The sequence below is a fragment of the Danio aesculapii genome, chromosome 3 (assembly GCF_903798145.1).
Source record: "Danio aesculapii chromosome 3, fDanAes4.1, whole genome shotgun sequence".
Classification (NCBI taxonomy): domain Eukaryota; kingdom Metazoa; phylum Chordata; class Actinopteri; order Cypriniformes; family Danionidae; genus Danio; species Danio aesculapii.
In genome coordinates, this window is record NC_079437.1 from 19821449 (window position 1) to 19838137 (window position 16689).

Here is a 16689-nt window from a genome sequence, read left to right on the forward strand (position 1 = left end):
TGATATGCCTGTATCTCTGTGAGGATGCAAGGCAGCATTAAAATACACTATAACACAGGTGTATGTCGTTATTCGCTAAATGGCGTTGACTTTACTCTCCGCGCGTTTTCTGCTCAAGTCTCCGTTCATTTTCAATGCACTGCTTGCTACTTTATATTAGGCATTACCTACAAGTCTCTGTAAACAAATATGCGGGTCTTTCCTTGAAAAGAAGCACTCGGGAATTTTACGTAGCGGTATGTGTATTACTTCGATTGGTCCAAATAAGCAAAAGCTGGCGACATGCAGCGAATCACAGAGCTGAAATCCTTAGGAGGGCGGAGCTTAGAGTTCCTCAACAAGCATCGCGTGTACATTTGTTATATTCTAAACGTTTTAATGTAAACTTCCAAAAGAAAATTATTACATTTAAACGCATATTTAAATATATTTCAATGCAATTAAATAGTTTTCTCTAACTTGGAAGTGTCTATTAAAACCTTGCTAATATAACATGCTCATGAATGCATATTTAAATGTTATATAAATAGACCGATTCATAATGGCAGAGATACTTAAACATAAATAGACAAGCAGACCCACTTTTAATGATGGATGGATGGATGGATGGACAGACAGACAGGTAGGTAGGTACGTAGATAGATAGATAAGATAGATGGATGGACAGACGGACGGACGGACGGATTGATAGATAGATGGATAGATGGATAGATGGATGGATGGATGGATGGATGGATGGACGGACGGACGGACGGACGGACGGACAGACAGATAGATAGATAGATAGATAGATAGATAGATAGATGGATAGATGGACAGATAGATTCCTTATAAGGCTGATCAAATAAACAGTAAACCTATTGTTGAGCTTGTTTCTCATTTATGCTGGCCAAAACTGAGTAGCATACATACACAATACATGGAACAAGGTTTGGTGTACAGTAACTGTACTCTAGATAACATTAACAGTCTGAGAACAGTGTCATTAAAACAGCACTCTTAATTAAAGAACAAACTTAACAAGTGAAACCTTAAAAAACAAAACAAATGACGTCAAGACTGAGACACAATCCATGCAAATATAGATATAGTTATGTGATCATAAAGGTCAGTGCTTTAAATGGCAGCAAATAATCATTTGCTGGAAGTCTCAATGATGAACATACTGTACCTGAATGCAGCAGATTTGCTTGTGTCCTACGTAAAGTGTTTCTACAAACAGCTTGGAGCTCAAATGAACTGAACAATAAAGACTACTTTAAGAACAGTAGTCGAGTCTTACAGTAAATCAAACGGCACACTCATCAAGTGTGCAGCAAAATATAATCCTAATAGGGTCCTGCTGGTTTTCTCATCTTACACCTAATGGGATAATTCATTCAACTCTTCATTACTTAATTCATTACTCTAGCTCAAGTGGTTTTAAACCTTCCAGAGTTTCTTTCGTCACTCAAACATAAAAATAGATATTCAGAAAAACAGCTGATAACTTGTAACCACTAAGGAAGTCAATGGTTACAGGTTTTTAGCTTTCTTCAAAATATCTTGCTTTGATTTAAACTCAGAAAGGTTTAAAACCACTTGAGGGAGAGTAAAAAAATGCCAGAATGATCAGTTTTGCGTGTACTATCCCTTTAAGTGCGAGCAAACAAGAAATAATGACCTCTGCCCTTCCCTTTACAACACGCTTTAAAAGGGTTGGTGAATTTTAAATAATCTACAAAGATATCCCCAGCATATTTCAAAATAACATCATAACAGGGTCCTGGTGGGTTTCTCGTCTTACACCTAATGGGAGAATTCACTCAAAACTGTAAATATTACTCTACGTCAAGTGGTTTTAAACCCTCCCAAGTTTCTTTCTTCATTCAAACAGAAAAGTAGATAAAAGCTGAAAACCTGTAACCATTGACTTAGTATTTGTTTTTCCTACTAAGGAAGTGAATGGTTACAGGCTTTCAGCTTTCTTCCAAATATCTTCCTTTGTGTTTAAAAGAAACTCAGAAAGGTGTAAAACCACTTGAGGAAGAGTAAAAAGTGCCAGAATATTACATTTTTGCATGGACTATCCTTTAAAGTACGAGCAAAAAAGCAATAATGACCTCTGCCTTTCTCTTTACAACACGATTTAAAAGGGTTGGTGAATCTTAAGGAATCTACAAAGAAAATACCCCCATCATATTTCAAAACAAAATCATAATGGGGTCCTGGGGTCTTACACCTAATGGGAGAATTCACTCAAAACTCTCTTATTATTTACTCTCTCTAGTGGTTTTTTCTAACTTTCCCGAGTTTCTTTCTTCATTCAAATAGAAAATTAGATAAAAGCTGAAAACCTGTAACCATTGACTATTATTTAGTATTTATTTTTCCTACTAAGGAAGTCAATGGTTACAGGTTTTACATTTTTTTCAAAATATCTTCCTTTGATTTCAACTCAGAAAGGTTGAAAACAACTTGAGGGAGAGTAAAAATGCCAGAATGATCAGATTTTGCATGGACTATCCCTTTAAGTGTGAGCAAATAATGAAATAATGACCTCTGCCTTTCCCTTTACAACAGGCTTTAAATGGTTTGGTGAATCTTAAGGAATCTACACAGAAAATATCCCCATCATATTTCAGTCCAAGCTAATAAGATACAACAGAAAAACAACAGTCTATTTTAGCACCTATACATTTTTATATATATTTATTTTTACTTTAATACAGTAACAAAATATTCGAGTCCGAAAAATTGACGCAATGTGAAAGAAAAAAAAAAGTGATCAATTGTTTTTCCCTTTTCTTTTGTTCTGAAATATGAAGGGAGCACTTTCCTGATGAGCTTAATAAGATTCACCCTCTTACTCTCTGAATCTTAGCTTCTCACTGAACACTTGTTGACATCCATGAAACATCTGCAGTTCTGAGTTCAGCCTAATGACGTCTAAATGCGCATATTCTCATCTACTAAATAGACGAAACAAACCCGGCCTTCACAACACCTGAAAGTTCAGTAGTCGGGATGAAATGCCACTGTGATAAACAGCTGATGACAGACTATTAGTGTCTCTTTTGTGTTGCTAAAAAGAGCTGCGCCTTTAAATACTGAATTAGGAACTACACATCTGATATCGATGTTGACTGATCCACAGCTCTGTAAAATCATCATGGAGTGGATCAGGTTTGATATGGTTTATGATATGACAAAATATACTCAATGTTCAGCCTGACTATTGTCTTTTCATAAAAATATAATCTTATACAGATGCGGAATTGTCATTAATACCGATTTATAGAATATATAGCAATAGATAAATGCTATAATGTGAAACGAAATGATCGCAAGTGCCGAGTGGAGTGTCCTGAGGTCAAAAAGTCACCAGCCAATCACATCGGAGTAAGTTCACCATAGTTTTAGATCACAAAGAGTTGTCCGTTTCATTCTTCTCTGTTTGATGGCACTTCTCTTTGAGACACTTTTAATGTCAGTGTCTCTGATAAAAGGGGACAAAGGCACGACGATCTTTTGCTTATGCCCTATTCATAGAGAGTCTGGGAGGGTGCCGCTCAAATAGCCGCCCACAGCATGTCCTGCTGGCTGGAGAGGGGCGACGCTTTGAGCCGAACAGCCAGTGACTGGTGAAACCGACAGGCCACGAAATAACAGGTCCATTGAAGGGAGGAGGGGCTTGAGGAGACTGACGGGGCAGAAGGCGGAGCCACCGTGAGGCGTGAAATTCACCTTGTTCGGGTCGGGACAGGAAGGCTGAAGAGGAGCGTTTCCCTGATGGGGAAGGCTGAGAAGAAGAGAAGTTTTCAGGATGGTTAGTATTAAGGTTCATAGATCAAATTATTTAGGATGTGTTCAGATCAAGGTTATTACTATAGGTTGTTTTCACATGACGACATTGATGATGCACAAAATTCAGATGGAGGGCAGGAAGTGATTCTTCTACATAGGAACACATCAGAACATCAAAATGTTTCTGTTTTATGTTGTTTATAATAACTGAAATAAGAAATGTTGAACAGCTTTTAAAGACTTTTCAAACGTTTTTGCTTGTAAAGGGGAGAAAGTTCAAGAACCTGGCTAAAAAAAAAATGGAAAAAGGCAATACAATACAAACATGTGTACAAGCCTTCTTCAATGCTATAATTCATTTGACAGTACCAATAGTCCATACAGGCCTAGCTGTGTATAAACATATTAATGTGTTATATAAAAATCAGTTACAAACACCACCACACTAATTGAAAAGCAGGAGGGAATATAAACAGTACCCTGCCATGTAATCACTGCAATGAAATCTCCATCTAGTTTTGCAATAATCCAAGTCTTTACTGTCGTTTCGGCAGTATAAACAACTGTACCCTGAACATCGAGATGTGTAGCAGCGGTGAATGTTGACGTCAAGTTCATTGTCAGAACAAAAAAATAAATAAAATAAAACACAATAAACCTAGACAGTTATTGTTTTTCACATAACATATTAATACAGTATTTACCGCTTCGATGACAGGAAAGTATATTTTAGTTCAGTAGAAAACTCTGCCTTCTTCATGATATGAGGATCATGCCCAACATATGTGCTTATTTTATATTTATATCTCCTTTGAAATGTGGTTTAAATCACAAAAATACAGACTTTCTTCTGTCTCCCATTCAGTTTATTTACTTCCTGCCCTCCATCTGAATTTCGCACATCACCAGAACCACATGATTGAAAACAACCTATAGTTTTGTATTTTTAAATTAGCTATTATTTTTGTTTTGCCAAATATGTTTATTAACATTTTGTGCAGATACAATATAATATACATACAAAAATAAGTAATACACTGTTCTGCTTTTTTTACAACTAAAAAACAATGACCATAAAAACAATAGAGTTATTAAATAACACAGTAAATTTAAAATAAAGAAAGAAAGAAAGAAAGAAAGAAAAAAGCATTTAAATAATAAAAAATAAATAAAAAAAGCTTTATTCCTCTTCTGCTTCAAGATCAATAGTGTCAATATACTTCAACAAAGGTTTCCATGTTTTGTAAAAAGATTTTAAAGACCCTCTTAATGAAAACCTAATTTGTTTCCAACTTTAAACACAAAAAATGTATTTTATCTGTCATATGAAGGTGGAGATGTTTGTTTCCACTTAAGGAGAATAAGCCTCCTAGCCAATAATATGGTAAAAGCCACAATGTTCTGTGTTGTTGAAGGCAAATTTGACCAAAAGAAATTCCTAATAGTGCTGTTAGAGGGTTTGGAGGGGCTGATATGTTCAGTTTCCTTTATTTTTGTCATTCAAATCATCACAATAAATTGTAATGCAAAACGAAAGACCGTTGCATCAGACCCAACAAGAACATAAAAAAAATCATCAAACACAATAAAAACCCAACATAATAAATAAGCTTTTATAACTTCATAAATATATAAAAATATAGTTATACAAAATACAACCCAATTTTGAAAAAAATAAATAAAAATCCCAGAATGGAAAAAATGAATACTTAAATAACTATTGCAGTTTGTTACGATAGTTATAATATTAACAATTTGTGCTAGTTGAACTATTTATTGATTTATTATTACATCCTAGCTCAATAGTATTTAAGATACTATTATACGTATAAGGTATTATTCAAAAGTCTTATAACAATCACGAAAACGCACTGATTTGCTCCTCAGGCTTCTATAACGCCTGCTTGATGGCATGAGTGAGAGCAGATTATGGCCAGGGTGGGTTGTTAAAAGTTTTTTCAAAAGCATCAAATATTTTAGACCAAAACAGTGTCTATCATGAACAAGACCAAAATGTGTGTGTGATTTGCTGGAGATTGTTGACACCTATTACAAGTATTACTTCTGTTTGGGTATATTTTGGCAAATCTGGCATTAGTGTAGTGTGTTCTGTGAAAAATCTTGCATTGCATTAAACTGTGTCGAGCACATATAGAAGAACTGTGTACAAAATAGAGTAAATAATCCCATTCTATTTCATGAATGGTGAGCCCCAACTCTTGTTCCCAGGTAAAATCAGTTTTTAGTTTGAACCTATTTTTAAATTCGCTCTTCACTTCAGTTTAGTTTTAGTTAGGTTCTTTAATGGTTTGGTTAGTTTTAGTTCAGTCAACATTTCTATTTAGCTTTATATACAAATGAAGTTGAGTTATTAGCCCTCCTGAATTATTAGCCCCCTGTATATCATGAAGAGGATTTTTTTCAACACATTTCTAAACGTATAATAGTTTTATTAACTTATTTCTGATCATAACTGCTTTCTCATAACTGATTTATTTGATCTTTTTGCCATGATGACAGTACATCATATTTTAAAGATGTTTTTCAAGAGACTAGTATTCAGCTTAAAGTGCAATTTAAAGGCTTAACTAGGTTAATTAGGCAAGTTAGGGTAATCAGGCAAGTCATTGTATAACAGAGGTTTGTTCTGTAGACAACAGAAAAAAAAATGTTGCTTAAGAAGGCTAAATACTGACCCTAAAAAAATATTCTAGCCAAAATAAAACAAACAGGATTTTCTCCAGAAGAAAAAAATATTATAAGAAATACTGTGACCAATTCCTTGCTCTGTTAACATCATTTGGGAAATATTTAAAAAAGAAACAAATTCACAGGAGGGCAAATTATTGACTTCAATTGTTCTAGTTTAGCAGAGTTAACAGAACACATCCAGTGTCGAACAGAGGCAAGTTTAGTGTTTGCACAGCTTAGATCAACTTATAGTAACATAGTAATAAAATAATTGTTTGAACATCCTCTGAATGCAAAGCCATTAAATGCTACTTAAATAAATAAGGGTAAAAAATGACGAAGAATTAAGAAACATCACCATATTAAAGATCATATATAGTTAAACATGCCTAGTTTACATTTACAGGTTACTTTTATAGTTTACATTTGAACAAATAAAAAAAAGTTTATATAGAAAAAACTTTTCTGTCCGTCCCTTAAGCCACATGAATAAAGCTGAATCACAGCGGATACAGAGTGGTTTCATGCTAGGCAGATGGGGGATTGTCAAAAACTGGAAATCATCCCGTAGATCTTCGAGCTTTTGTAAAACTTTCCTACAGTTTACATTGAAAGACTGAAATTTATTTTGATAAATAGGGAAAATTTCTGAATTTCTGTGACCCACAATGCTAGCAAACATGTAAGTAGACAAAATAATTAAGGCTATGACATTGGCAACCCACCCACCCTCTTTTTTTCTTGCATGTGTTTTGGTTTGGATTATTTACTTAATTTATATGAGGTTTTTTATTAATTTTATTTATTTATTTTGTATTGTTCTGCGTTTATGTGAATGCTCTGTATTTGATATTCATCTACACTATTTGCAAACAAGAAAAAGCAATAACAAAAGAAAACATGTTTTTGTACATAATCATGTGCTTGACTGTTTTGTCTATAAAAGCACATCTGCAGGTTTTTTTTCTCTAAACAGCCTCGGGTCAGAACATCAGCCACAGAATGAGTGTTTATGCATTCTTAAAAATGTATTTTAGTATAGTTAGTTAGTCTCAGCTTAAGTTCTTCATTTATTGTGATTTTTTTTACTTCAGTTAACAAAAGGATTTTGATCAATGGTTTTAATCACTGTTTACTAAAATAACCTTAGTTCAGACTTGATGTTTGATTCTATTGGCCACTAATGGCTTGTTTACACTGGTTCTGTACATTAAAGGATGCATTTATTTCATTTTCATTGTAAGTAGTACCAAAACAGCGAACCGTACTGTATCTTTTTTGGACCCATTCAAAAGATTACCTAAGCACAGCAGTAGAGTAGACCCTATGCTGAATATTATTGGTTTACTGAGAATCGTAAGTTGTGTGTGCAACAAACCGGAGAAACAACAACACAGAGAGCACCTTTTTAAATACGCCACACCGAAATAAAATCTACATTTAAAATAATGAACCTGAGCATGCAAAAGATATGATATGGCTTTCTTCTTCAAGTGAGAATGATGCCAATCGCAAATTTCTGGTGTACACCATGTCTACCAAATATGTACTGTTGGCAGTGGAAATAATAATCCTAATGAGTGCTGTGAACTTAATCTATTTGAGCAAATGAAGCAATTTGAGCACAGTAAAATCTAATAAATGAATGAAAAGAACTCAACTTATTGGGTTTTCCAGTACGCAGTTAGTTTAAGACAACTCAAACTGTTTGAGGAAACCAATTGCAACAAACCACTCGAGTTAAAAGTCTAATCTTTACGAGTACTGTGAACTTACTCCATTTAAGTTGAAGTAATGAGGTATTTAATTAACTCATTACCTTCAACACGGAGTTCAAAACTTTTTTCAAATGAATAGAATTAACTTTCAGTCAGTTTTCAGTTAACTACACTCATTTCATTAGATAAAGTTGACTGTTGGGTTTTACAGTGTACCAAATCATACTAAACAGTACCACTCAGTGGATACAAGGCATTAAATGTGTTTCTGTAGCAGTGTGTGTGTGTGTGCTGAACTCACATGGCCTCCTCAGACACGCGCACTCTCTCACAGCCCTCTGGAGGCTCTCTCTGAAACACGTATGTCATGTTGGGACGAGGAGAAGACGATGGTGGCTCAGACATACATGAAGGAGGAGAGGAAGCGGGACAGAGCGGCCCGCACACAACCATATCTAAACACAACAAACACACAGACCAAATAAACACTCATCAACCAAACATGTAAAAAAAAAAAAAAAATTAACAATTTCACACAGAACTTCCCGTCACGTGCTGATAACAAAATATGTGCAAAGGTCAGTTTGAGCTATTTTTTAATTCATTTTTCTCCATTTTTGGCTGTCTCATCTCAATTTGACATGGAATATGAAAAGGCCAAATGGGGATACATGTATAAATGGTCGGTGAATAGCATAAAACTGCTACTTTTCTCTCACTCACTTTGCTATCTAGGATCACCACAGTGGAATGAACCACAAAATTACCTGGTTAGTTATGACTTTAATAATCCCAAAGGGAATTTCACATGTAAAAGCAGAGCTCACTATATAATAAATAAAAACTATTAACAAAACTGCATTCCATACTGCACCCCTTAGCTTTAAGCATAAAAGTAGACCCTAATCCACATCTATACACTTAAAATTCCACATTAATCGTCTGATTTGACATTGATTATACAATTGCTGTTGGTAAGAAAATACTTCCTGTAATGTTCTCTATAACACCGTGGAGCTGAAAAAGCTCACAAGCCAGAACTGTTTTAAATCACAATTAATAATATATTGAATAAGGCTGCACAATATATCGTTTCAGCATCGATATCGCAATGTGCAAATCTGCAATAGTCACATGGCAGTGCAATGTCAAGATGGGATTATAAGCAGTATTGGGGAAAGTTACTTTTGAAAGTAGTGCATTACAATATTGAGTTTCTCCCCAAAAAAGTAACTAGTTGCATTACTTATGTTATATTACTTTTGACTTACTTTTCCTTACCTGACTGAGGTTTGATCTCTTTCATCTCTTTTTTATAGAGACACTGCATTTAACAACAACCTATATAACCTACAACTTCATTTACCTTTTAAAAAATGTAGAATAAAATCAGATTGAGGGCTTTCTGAGTGCAGAGCTATATATGCTGTATATACAGATTATTGAAAACATGTAATGTGTTTTGCTACTTTTGTACGTTTTGTGTTATTAGTTAAGTTAATTCACTGTCCATTGAGATAAAGACTGCAATGAAGCCTAAGAGTACTAACAAGAAATAATTTAAGGCAAAAACTGATTTTAAACCTTTAAAATGTTTAATAATAAAATGAACAGCAAGATAATAAAAAACATCCCGAAATCAAAATAAATCTTTGAGCTTTACACATTGAATACATCAACGAGGCATCAACAAATGTGTAAATCCCAAAAAAGAAAACAAATCGTACAATATTAGTCACGTCTACAGTAGACAGTGGCTGCATCTCCTCAACAATAAAAGCAATAATCTTTTTTTGAGTTTAGTTGCATTAATTATTTTACCTGGAGAACGTGAACTGATGTCAATCATCTGTTGTTTAGCTGGAGGTGGAGTGTGGGTGTAGGGCTTTGCATTCAGTTTTTTTTTTGTGTGTGTGTTTTTTTTGATGTTGTGTTTCTTGCAGTTATCGAGTTTTACTTTCACATAATCTACATTTAACAACAATTCACTTCTTTTCTTCGATGATTTCCAAGTTACAAGAATCAATTGCAAAAATGTAAGTCTCCTACCTGCCATTGTTTCTGTTTCTGACTGTCTGAATCGTTTGTTTTAACCGGATCTTCTATGTGAACCTGTCAAACCAGTTCATTGAATTGAACTGAGTTGTAGTGAAACAGTTTGCATCTTCAGTGCTAACATACCTGGTACCCCCTCGGACTCAAAATAAACCAATATCCTGAGTTATTCAGTTACTAGAGGAGTACACAGACTCATCTGCTGTAACAAAACAGACCTGATGATGATGATAAGTGCGAGTTGACTCACAGTGTTTCCTCACAGCACTCTCTCTCAATGAGTGTGTGATTCAACCTGGCTAAGGTCATTTTTATTGAGCAATATATTTAGTAAAAGCCAATTAAGCAAGGTAAAAAGGTGAAAGGTGAAACTCGTGTTACATTTTTTTTAAAGCAACTCAAATTATATGACTTATTTTTAAAAGTAATGCATTACTTTACGCGTTACTTAAAAAAAGTAATATTATTACGTAGCATGCGTTACTTATAACGCGTTACCCCAACACTGATTATAAGTAACAAGAAAACACAGTTCAGAACATAAAAAGTTCTAACTCTAATCTAATAATAAGAAAGACTTTTATTTTTATGGTTTTTTTAAGTGCATTTCGTTGCCTTGTACTTGTACGTGTGATGACAATAAATTGAATCTAATCTAAAAATCTAAGACCTGTGACTGTAGGGTTTCAAATGAAATTAAACCATTTGAGCACAAGAAATTTGTTCTTTCGCATTGTATATATTGAATTTTTAAACTTAAAACTGTTCAACCCCTCTGAAAACCATTACATTTGATTTTTCATCTTTATCCTTGTTCAGTTGTTTTCATCAGTCCTCCAATTTATTTTATTTTGTATAATTTTGAATAATTTATGCAGACGCACTCCTCTACATATTCCAGTCGATATAAAATGAGGAATTCTCTCCAAATAGTCATCTTGTGAAACTATATTCATATCACAATATACAAATCGAAGAAAAACGAAACATCCCAAAGTCAGTTTTTTCCAAAATCGTGCAGGCCTAATATTGACTAATTTGTCGATCACTTCATATTGTGCTATCTTTTCTATAGTATAATTAGCTGCTTTCAGGAAATGAATGAAACACAGTGTTTTGAGTCAGCTATAGACTGACCGGTGTCTGTGATGGTGCAGGGCGAGTGTGAGGGGGACAGCTGGGCAGGAGAAGGGTCACTCTGTGAAGCGCTGCTGTACCTCTGGACTGGAACGGGGGCTCTGTGACCATCTGGTACATCCAGAATCTGAACACGCACACACAAATCACATGGGTTATTAGCAATGATTCCTTGCAGAAACTGTGGGTCAGATACATCGGTAAAACACAAACCCACACTGACTTTGTGCTGTTCTTTTGCAGTTTCAGACACAAAGACTCCCTCCAACTCCAGGTTCAGTCCTTCCACACTGCGCCTTAGTCTGGGAGCCAGTCGACTCAGAGGAATCAAAGGCATCGTCTGCATACACACACACACACACACACAACTGTTAGACTGTGTAAAGTTACAAAAAAGCTGTACATCTAAATGGGTGTTCTGGTTTGAGGATAATCAGGTACATTGTATACAGAAGTATTTAAGTGCCTACTTTAGTACTGTATATTTTCCCTACTATGGTACAGCAGCGGTTCCCAAAGTGGGGGCCACTTGGTGATTTCCAAAAATATCATATATGTTATTAAACTATTAGAATTACCATATTTTATCCATAACCTACAGCAGAAAAAAACAGTATTTAGTAGTTAGTAGGTAAAAAATAACATGCAAATAAAACGCTATCAGCCTTTCAATTGTTTTCCATTGGATTGGGACCCCTGGGGTAATTAACCTAGATTAATGACACAGCAATAGTGTTAGTTGCAGCAGATTGATTTTGTAGCACAATGTTAAACTTTGACACCTTTACGGCACTCACGTACAATAAAAATAAAGGCCACGACTTTAAACCAAAGAATATTCTTGTCTGTATACATTCTGCCCACCATTCTTATTGAGTGAGGTTAATATTAAATTAAACAAATGAATAATGACTATTAAAAAGTTATATGGTTGTTAGACTTTTTGTGTTGTTAATAAGCTTGTTTATATACCGTTAAAGTCAGAATTATTAGCCCCTCTTTGATTTTTTTTTCTTTTTTCTTCTGCTGAAAGTCTTATTTGTTTTATTTCGGTTAGTATAATAAGAACAGTTTTACATTTTTAAAAACACATTTTAAGGTCAAAATAAATTTACATTATTAGAACAGGAAGTAAAGCCCGAGAGGGAGAAAGAGTGGGAAAAGATCTGCAACCCAGGACTCAAATTCAAGTCACCCACGACGTTATAGGAGCTTTCAAATTAAAATCTTTATTATTAATTATTCCAAACTTTTTGCATCCATACACTAGCACTGACAACACTTATCACATTGATTCACTTGTATCACACTGATACTGATGTTTTGATTATGCTGTTTTCAATTATATGAAAATAAATAGGCGACGCAGTGGTGCAGTAGGTAGTGCTGCCGCCTCACAGCAAGAAGGTTGCTGGTTCGAGCCTTGGCTGGGTCAGCTGGCATTTCTGTGTGGAGTTTGCATGTGTGGTACAGGTGAATTGGGTCGGCTAAATTGTCTGTAGCGTATGAGTGTGAATGTGGATATTTCCCAGAGATGGGTTGCGGCTGGAAGGGCATCCGCTGCATAAAAACGTGCTGGATAAGATGGCCGTTGATTCCGCTGTGGCGACCCCAGATTAATAAAGGGACTAAGCCGAAAAGAAAATGAATGAATGAAAATAAATATTATTGTTGCCTCTTTTTGCTGTGTCGTCTCCCTTAATGTTACATGTTTGAGTCAGGTGTAACAGCCTATATGTGTATGCTTGTACGCATGTATTTATTTATTTATTTTGAAGTTATGTTTAACCTCAACACACAATTTTATCAGTAGAATATAATAGACATGTATAAAACGAGTGATTTATACATATCCTCACGTCTATTTAAATCTACTACTGTACAAAACAGAGCCAAACAACCAGCTGTGTGTGTGTGTTCTCGCCATATCAATAGCTGTAGTTCACTGACACCGTCTAAATAAAGCTGCTCTGTTTTTAAATCTCTGTTGCTAGTGAGATGAGGGCCAATTTGAGAGGCTTAGCTCATAATCGCAGCGCATAAACAAGCGCAGCCTTTATAAATGCCCCCATGCCTTCTATTGATGCTCCTACTATAAACTAACAAGCTGGTTGAGACGCATTCTAAAATTGTTCAAGCCTGTGGTTTGTGCTTTTACCTGTGTACTTCCAGGAGTGTGTGTTTGGCTGTTGTGTATGTTTTGGTGTGTGTGTTCACAGTCCATGGCAGGAGGCGCATGTCTGGAGCGTTTCTGTAAGGACTGGCGAAGTTTAGCAACCTGAGGGAGAGAAACATGAGAATTAGAGCAGCAGTTGTGAACTTATAAATGCGAAGAGTAAGTAGAAACCTAACCTGCTACGACTTTAAAGTGAATTCGATTCTTTATTTGAACTTAATTTGATGTTCAAAAGTATGCTATTCTCTGTGGATTGACTGAAAAGGCAGCTTGGTTACAACAAAAAAGTCAAATAAGTAGCTAGAATTAGAATTAGTACAAACTTATTACCGAAAATTTGTGGTACTTAGTGGCCAAGATTAATTTAAGTAATAATAGGCTGAAAACAATTTGATTGCTTTGGCTTATTATTATTATTATTATAAATCAGTTTATTGATTTGGGTTGTCAAATAGTTCGCTATTTTTCTCAAAATTTGCTAAAACTGTAAGGACTCCCGTCGGTATGAGCAATATAATTTTTCATTCATATAAAAGTAGCAAGTTTATCTTACATATTGTTATTACACCATGCAATAGTGTCAGTATGGCTTTTCTCTGCTCAATAATTGATGCTTTTTTAAACTTTGTGGCTTTTCTTACTTTATTTGCTAGGCATGTAATTTTATTAAACTGGAAGAGCCCCCAGCCACCCTTACATGTACGGTGGCTGAAAGATGTTTTGTATTTAGTGAAACTAGAGAAGATTATACACTCGCTTCAAAGACATGACAGAATGTGTTACGTTTGTTAAAGCCTTTTTTTAATGTTAAAACCCTAACGCTTGCTAGCTGTTGACAATAATAATACATCAGTTTGTAATTTTTCATTACGCGAATTGTAACATTAAGATTTTTGCATAAATGCATCTCCTCCTCATATAGTTGTGTGTTTGGGTTTTATTATCATTTTAATTTATTTATTTATTTTAATTATTTCTATATGGGTTGTTTGATATGTTTGTGAAATGTAAATATGTTAAATAAATTTAAAAAATAATAATAATTGAGGTTTTTAGTCAGCAAAAGATGCATTACATTTATCAGAAGCGACATTAAAGACATTTACAATGTTACAACACAAATTATTTTAAAGTACAATGTAAAAATGTACACAATTTTTTAAATTTTATTTTTTAAAAGTATATTAAAGTAGATTGATTCTACCGAATTGGAAACTAAAAGATCTTCTCGTTGCTTCACATTGACAAAAAAAAAAGTAAGTCTTGCCTGCAACTTGAGAAGCTAAGGCTTTCCCTTAAAAACAAAACTAAGAACTAATATGGAATTCATTAATGAGTACTTTAACAAGAAAGTAGTGATTGAATCCTAGTAGAAACGCCCCAAATCCCCCACTTATATCGTTTTTTTCTCTTCTTTTTTTTTCCTCTTGCCCCCACTTTTCTCTGTATGTTATTAGTTCTCTTATACATATAATATTAACATGATGTAACATGATTGTTTAAAAGAAAAGCATACATATGTAAAAGTTATAATTTGCACTGATGTAAAAAATTTAATAAAGAAAATATATTAAAATAGAAATATTACTTTTTACTTTGTAAAATTGTGTTGTATAATGACTGTTTTACTGTATTAATGATAATGTCTATAGACTAATTAGCTACTTTCAGGAAATAGAAAAAAAACAGTGCAAAAATAAATAAATAAATAAATAATAATTATAATAATAATAATAATTATCATTAATATTATATTTATAGACAGATAGCTAGATAGGTAGGTAGGTAGGTAGATAGGTAGATAGATAGATAGATAGATAGATAGATAGATAGATAGATAGATAGATAGATAGATAGATAGATAGATAGATAGATAGATAGATAGATAGATAGATAGATAGATAGATAGATAGATAGATAGATAGACAGATAGACAGACAGACAGACAGACAGACAGACAGACAGACAGACAGATAGACATATATAAATAAATTAGGAAAATCTACGTTAACATACATAAACTAAAGAGATATTTCAAAGTGCATCGAATACACAGTTGCACAAATGGATTATAATTATTACTATTTTTATTATTTATTTATTTGTGTGTACATTTTATAACTATTGGTTTTGCATATTAAGAAATGATTTACATCTTTATGGAAATTCATTATATATTTTATCCCCTGTTGATTGAAATGTAAAGGGTATTAAAAGGTAATGTGCCTGGGCCTGGAAATACTGTAAAGTTTGTTTGGTTTATGAAGAGTTGAACAAAAATGTGTTGGATTTAAAGCTTGTTTGCTTTTGTTTTCTCCTTTTATTAATGTAAATTGATTTGATTGGTTGAACATTTGATTTTGGCTTACTTGATTACATAATACATTTGCTGAAACTTTATTCATTAATGAGGTTTTCCTGAAAATATGACTGTATTAATGATATACAATTATAAAACAATTGCTTCCATGGTTTTAAATAAGACATTTTTAATAACAATTTGAAATTTCTAAGCAAGGATGTTTTAAAAGGGTATTTTATAGAGACTAAAATGGCAAATTTTAGAGTAAAAGCAAAGTAAACGTAAATAAACAATTATACATTCACAAATGGCTTTCATAAGGAGAAAAAAAACATCCTGGGCCTTACAGTGAAACTACTTTGCATCTCAAATATCATAAACACTTACCTCTCGTAGGTGTTCGGCGCTCCCCCATGATGCCGAGCGCTTATGTCCGCCGCCTCCTCTCCGCCCCCGCGTCTCCTCAATCCAGGAACTGGGAGTCTAAGAAAAGAGACAATGGCTGTTTCTCAACATGCGTTCTTCAGAGTTCTTGCTTTCTCGTGTTTTCATCAACTGCCAGAGTTCAGTTCCAAAACTCAAGACCACAAGAACGGAGGACGCGTGAAAGTTCCCGAATGTGTTCTTGACATCGAGGACACATCAATGGAGACCTGAGCACAAAACTCGCTCGAGAAGTCCCAGAAGTCATTGCGGATGAATAAAGGAGGTGGGAAGTGCAGCATTTTAAAAAGATTGATTATTAAAATTCAGAGATATAACTTATAGTTTCCCCTAAATGAGATGGTCAAAGTAAACATCACCATGAAAATCTTAATAGAGGC

General features: G+C 34.2%; 1 protein-coding gene across 1 annotated transcript in view; it reads right to left on the bottom strand.

Annotated features, from left to right (window-relative positions):
- Positions 1-860: 860 nt before the first annotated feature.
- The window catches only part of fam117aa (family with sequence similarity 117 member Aa), a 31059-nt gene continuing 15230 nt past the window's right edge, over positions 861-16689 (bottom strand). The window contains exons 3-8 of the mRNA XM_056453330.1: positions 16253-16348; positions 13546-13665; positions 11611-11727; positions 11388-11514; positions 8497-8650; positions 861-3781 (exon numbers count right to left, since the gene is read on the bottom strand). Of these exons, the coding sequence (XP_056309305.1) occupies positions 3526-3781; positions 8497-8650; positions 11388-11514; positions 11611-11727; positions 13546-13665; positions 16253-16348 (870 nt within the window). The 3' untranslated portion in view covers positions 861-3525. The remainder of the gene's footprint in view (positions 3782-8496; positions 8651-11387; positions 11515-11610; positions 11728-13545; positions 13666-16252; positions 16349-16689) is intronic.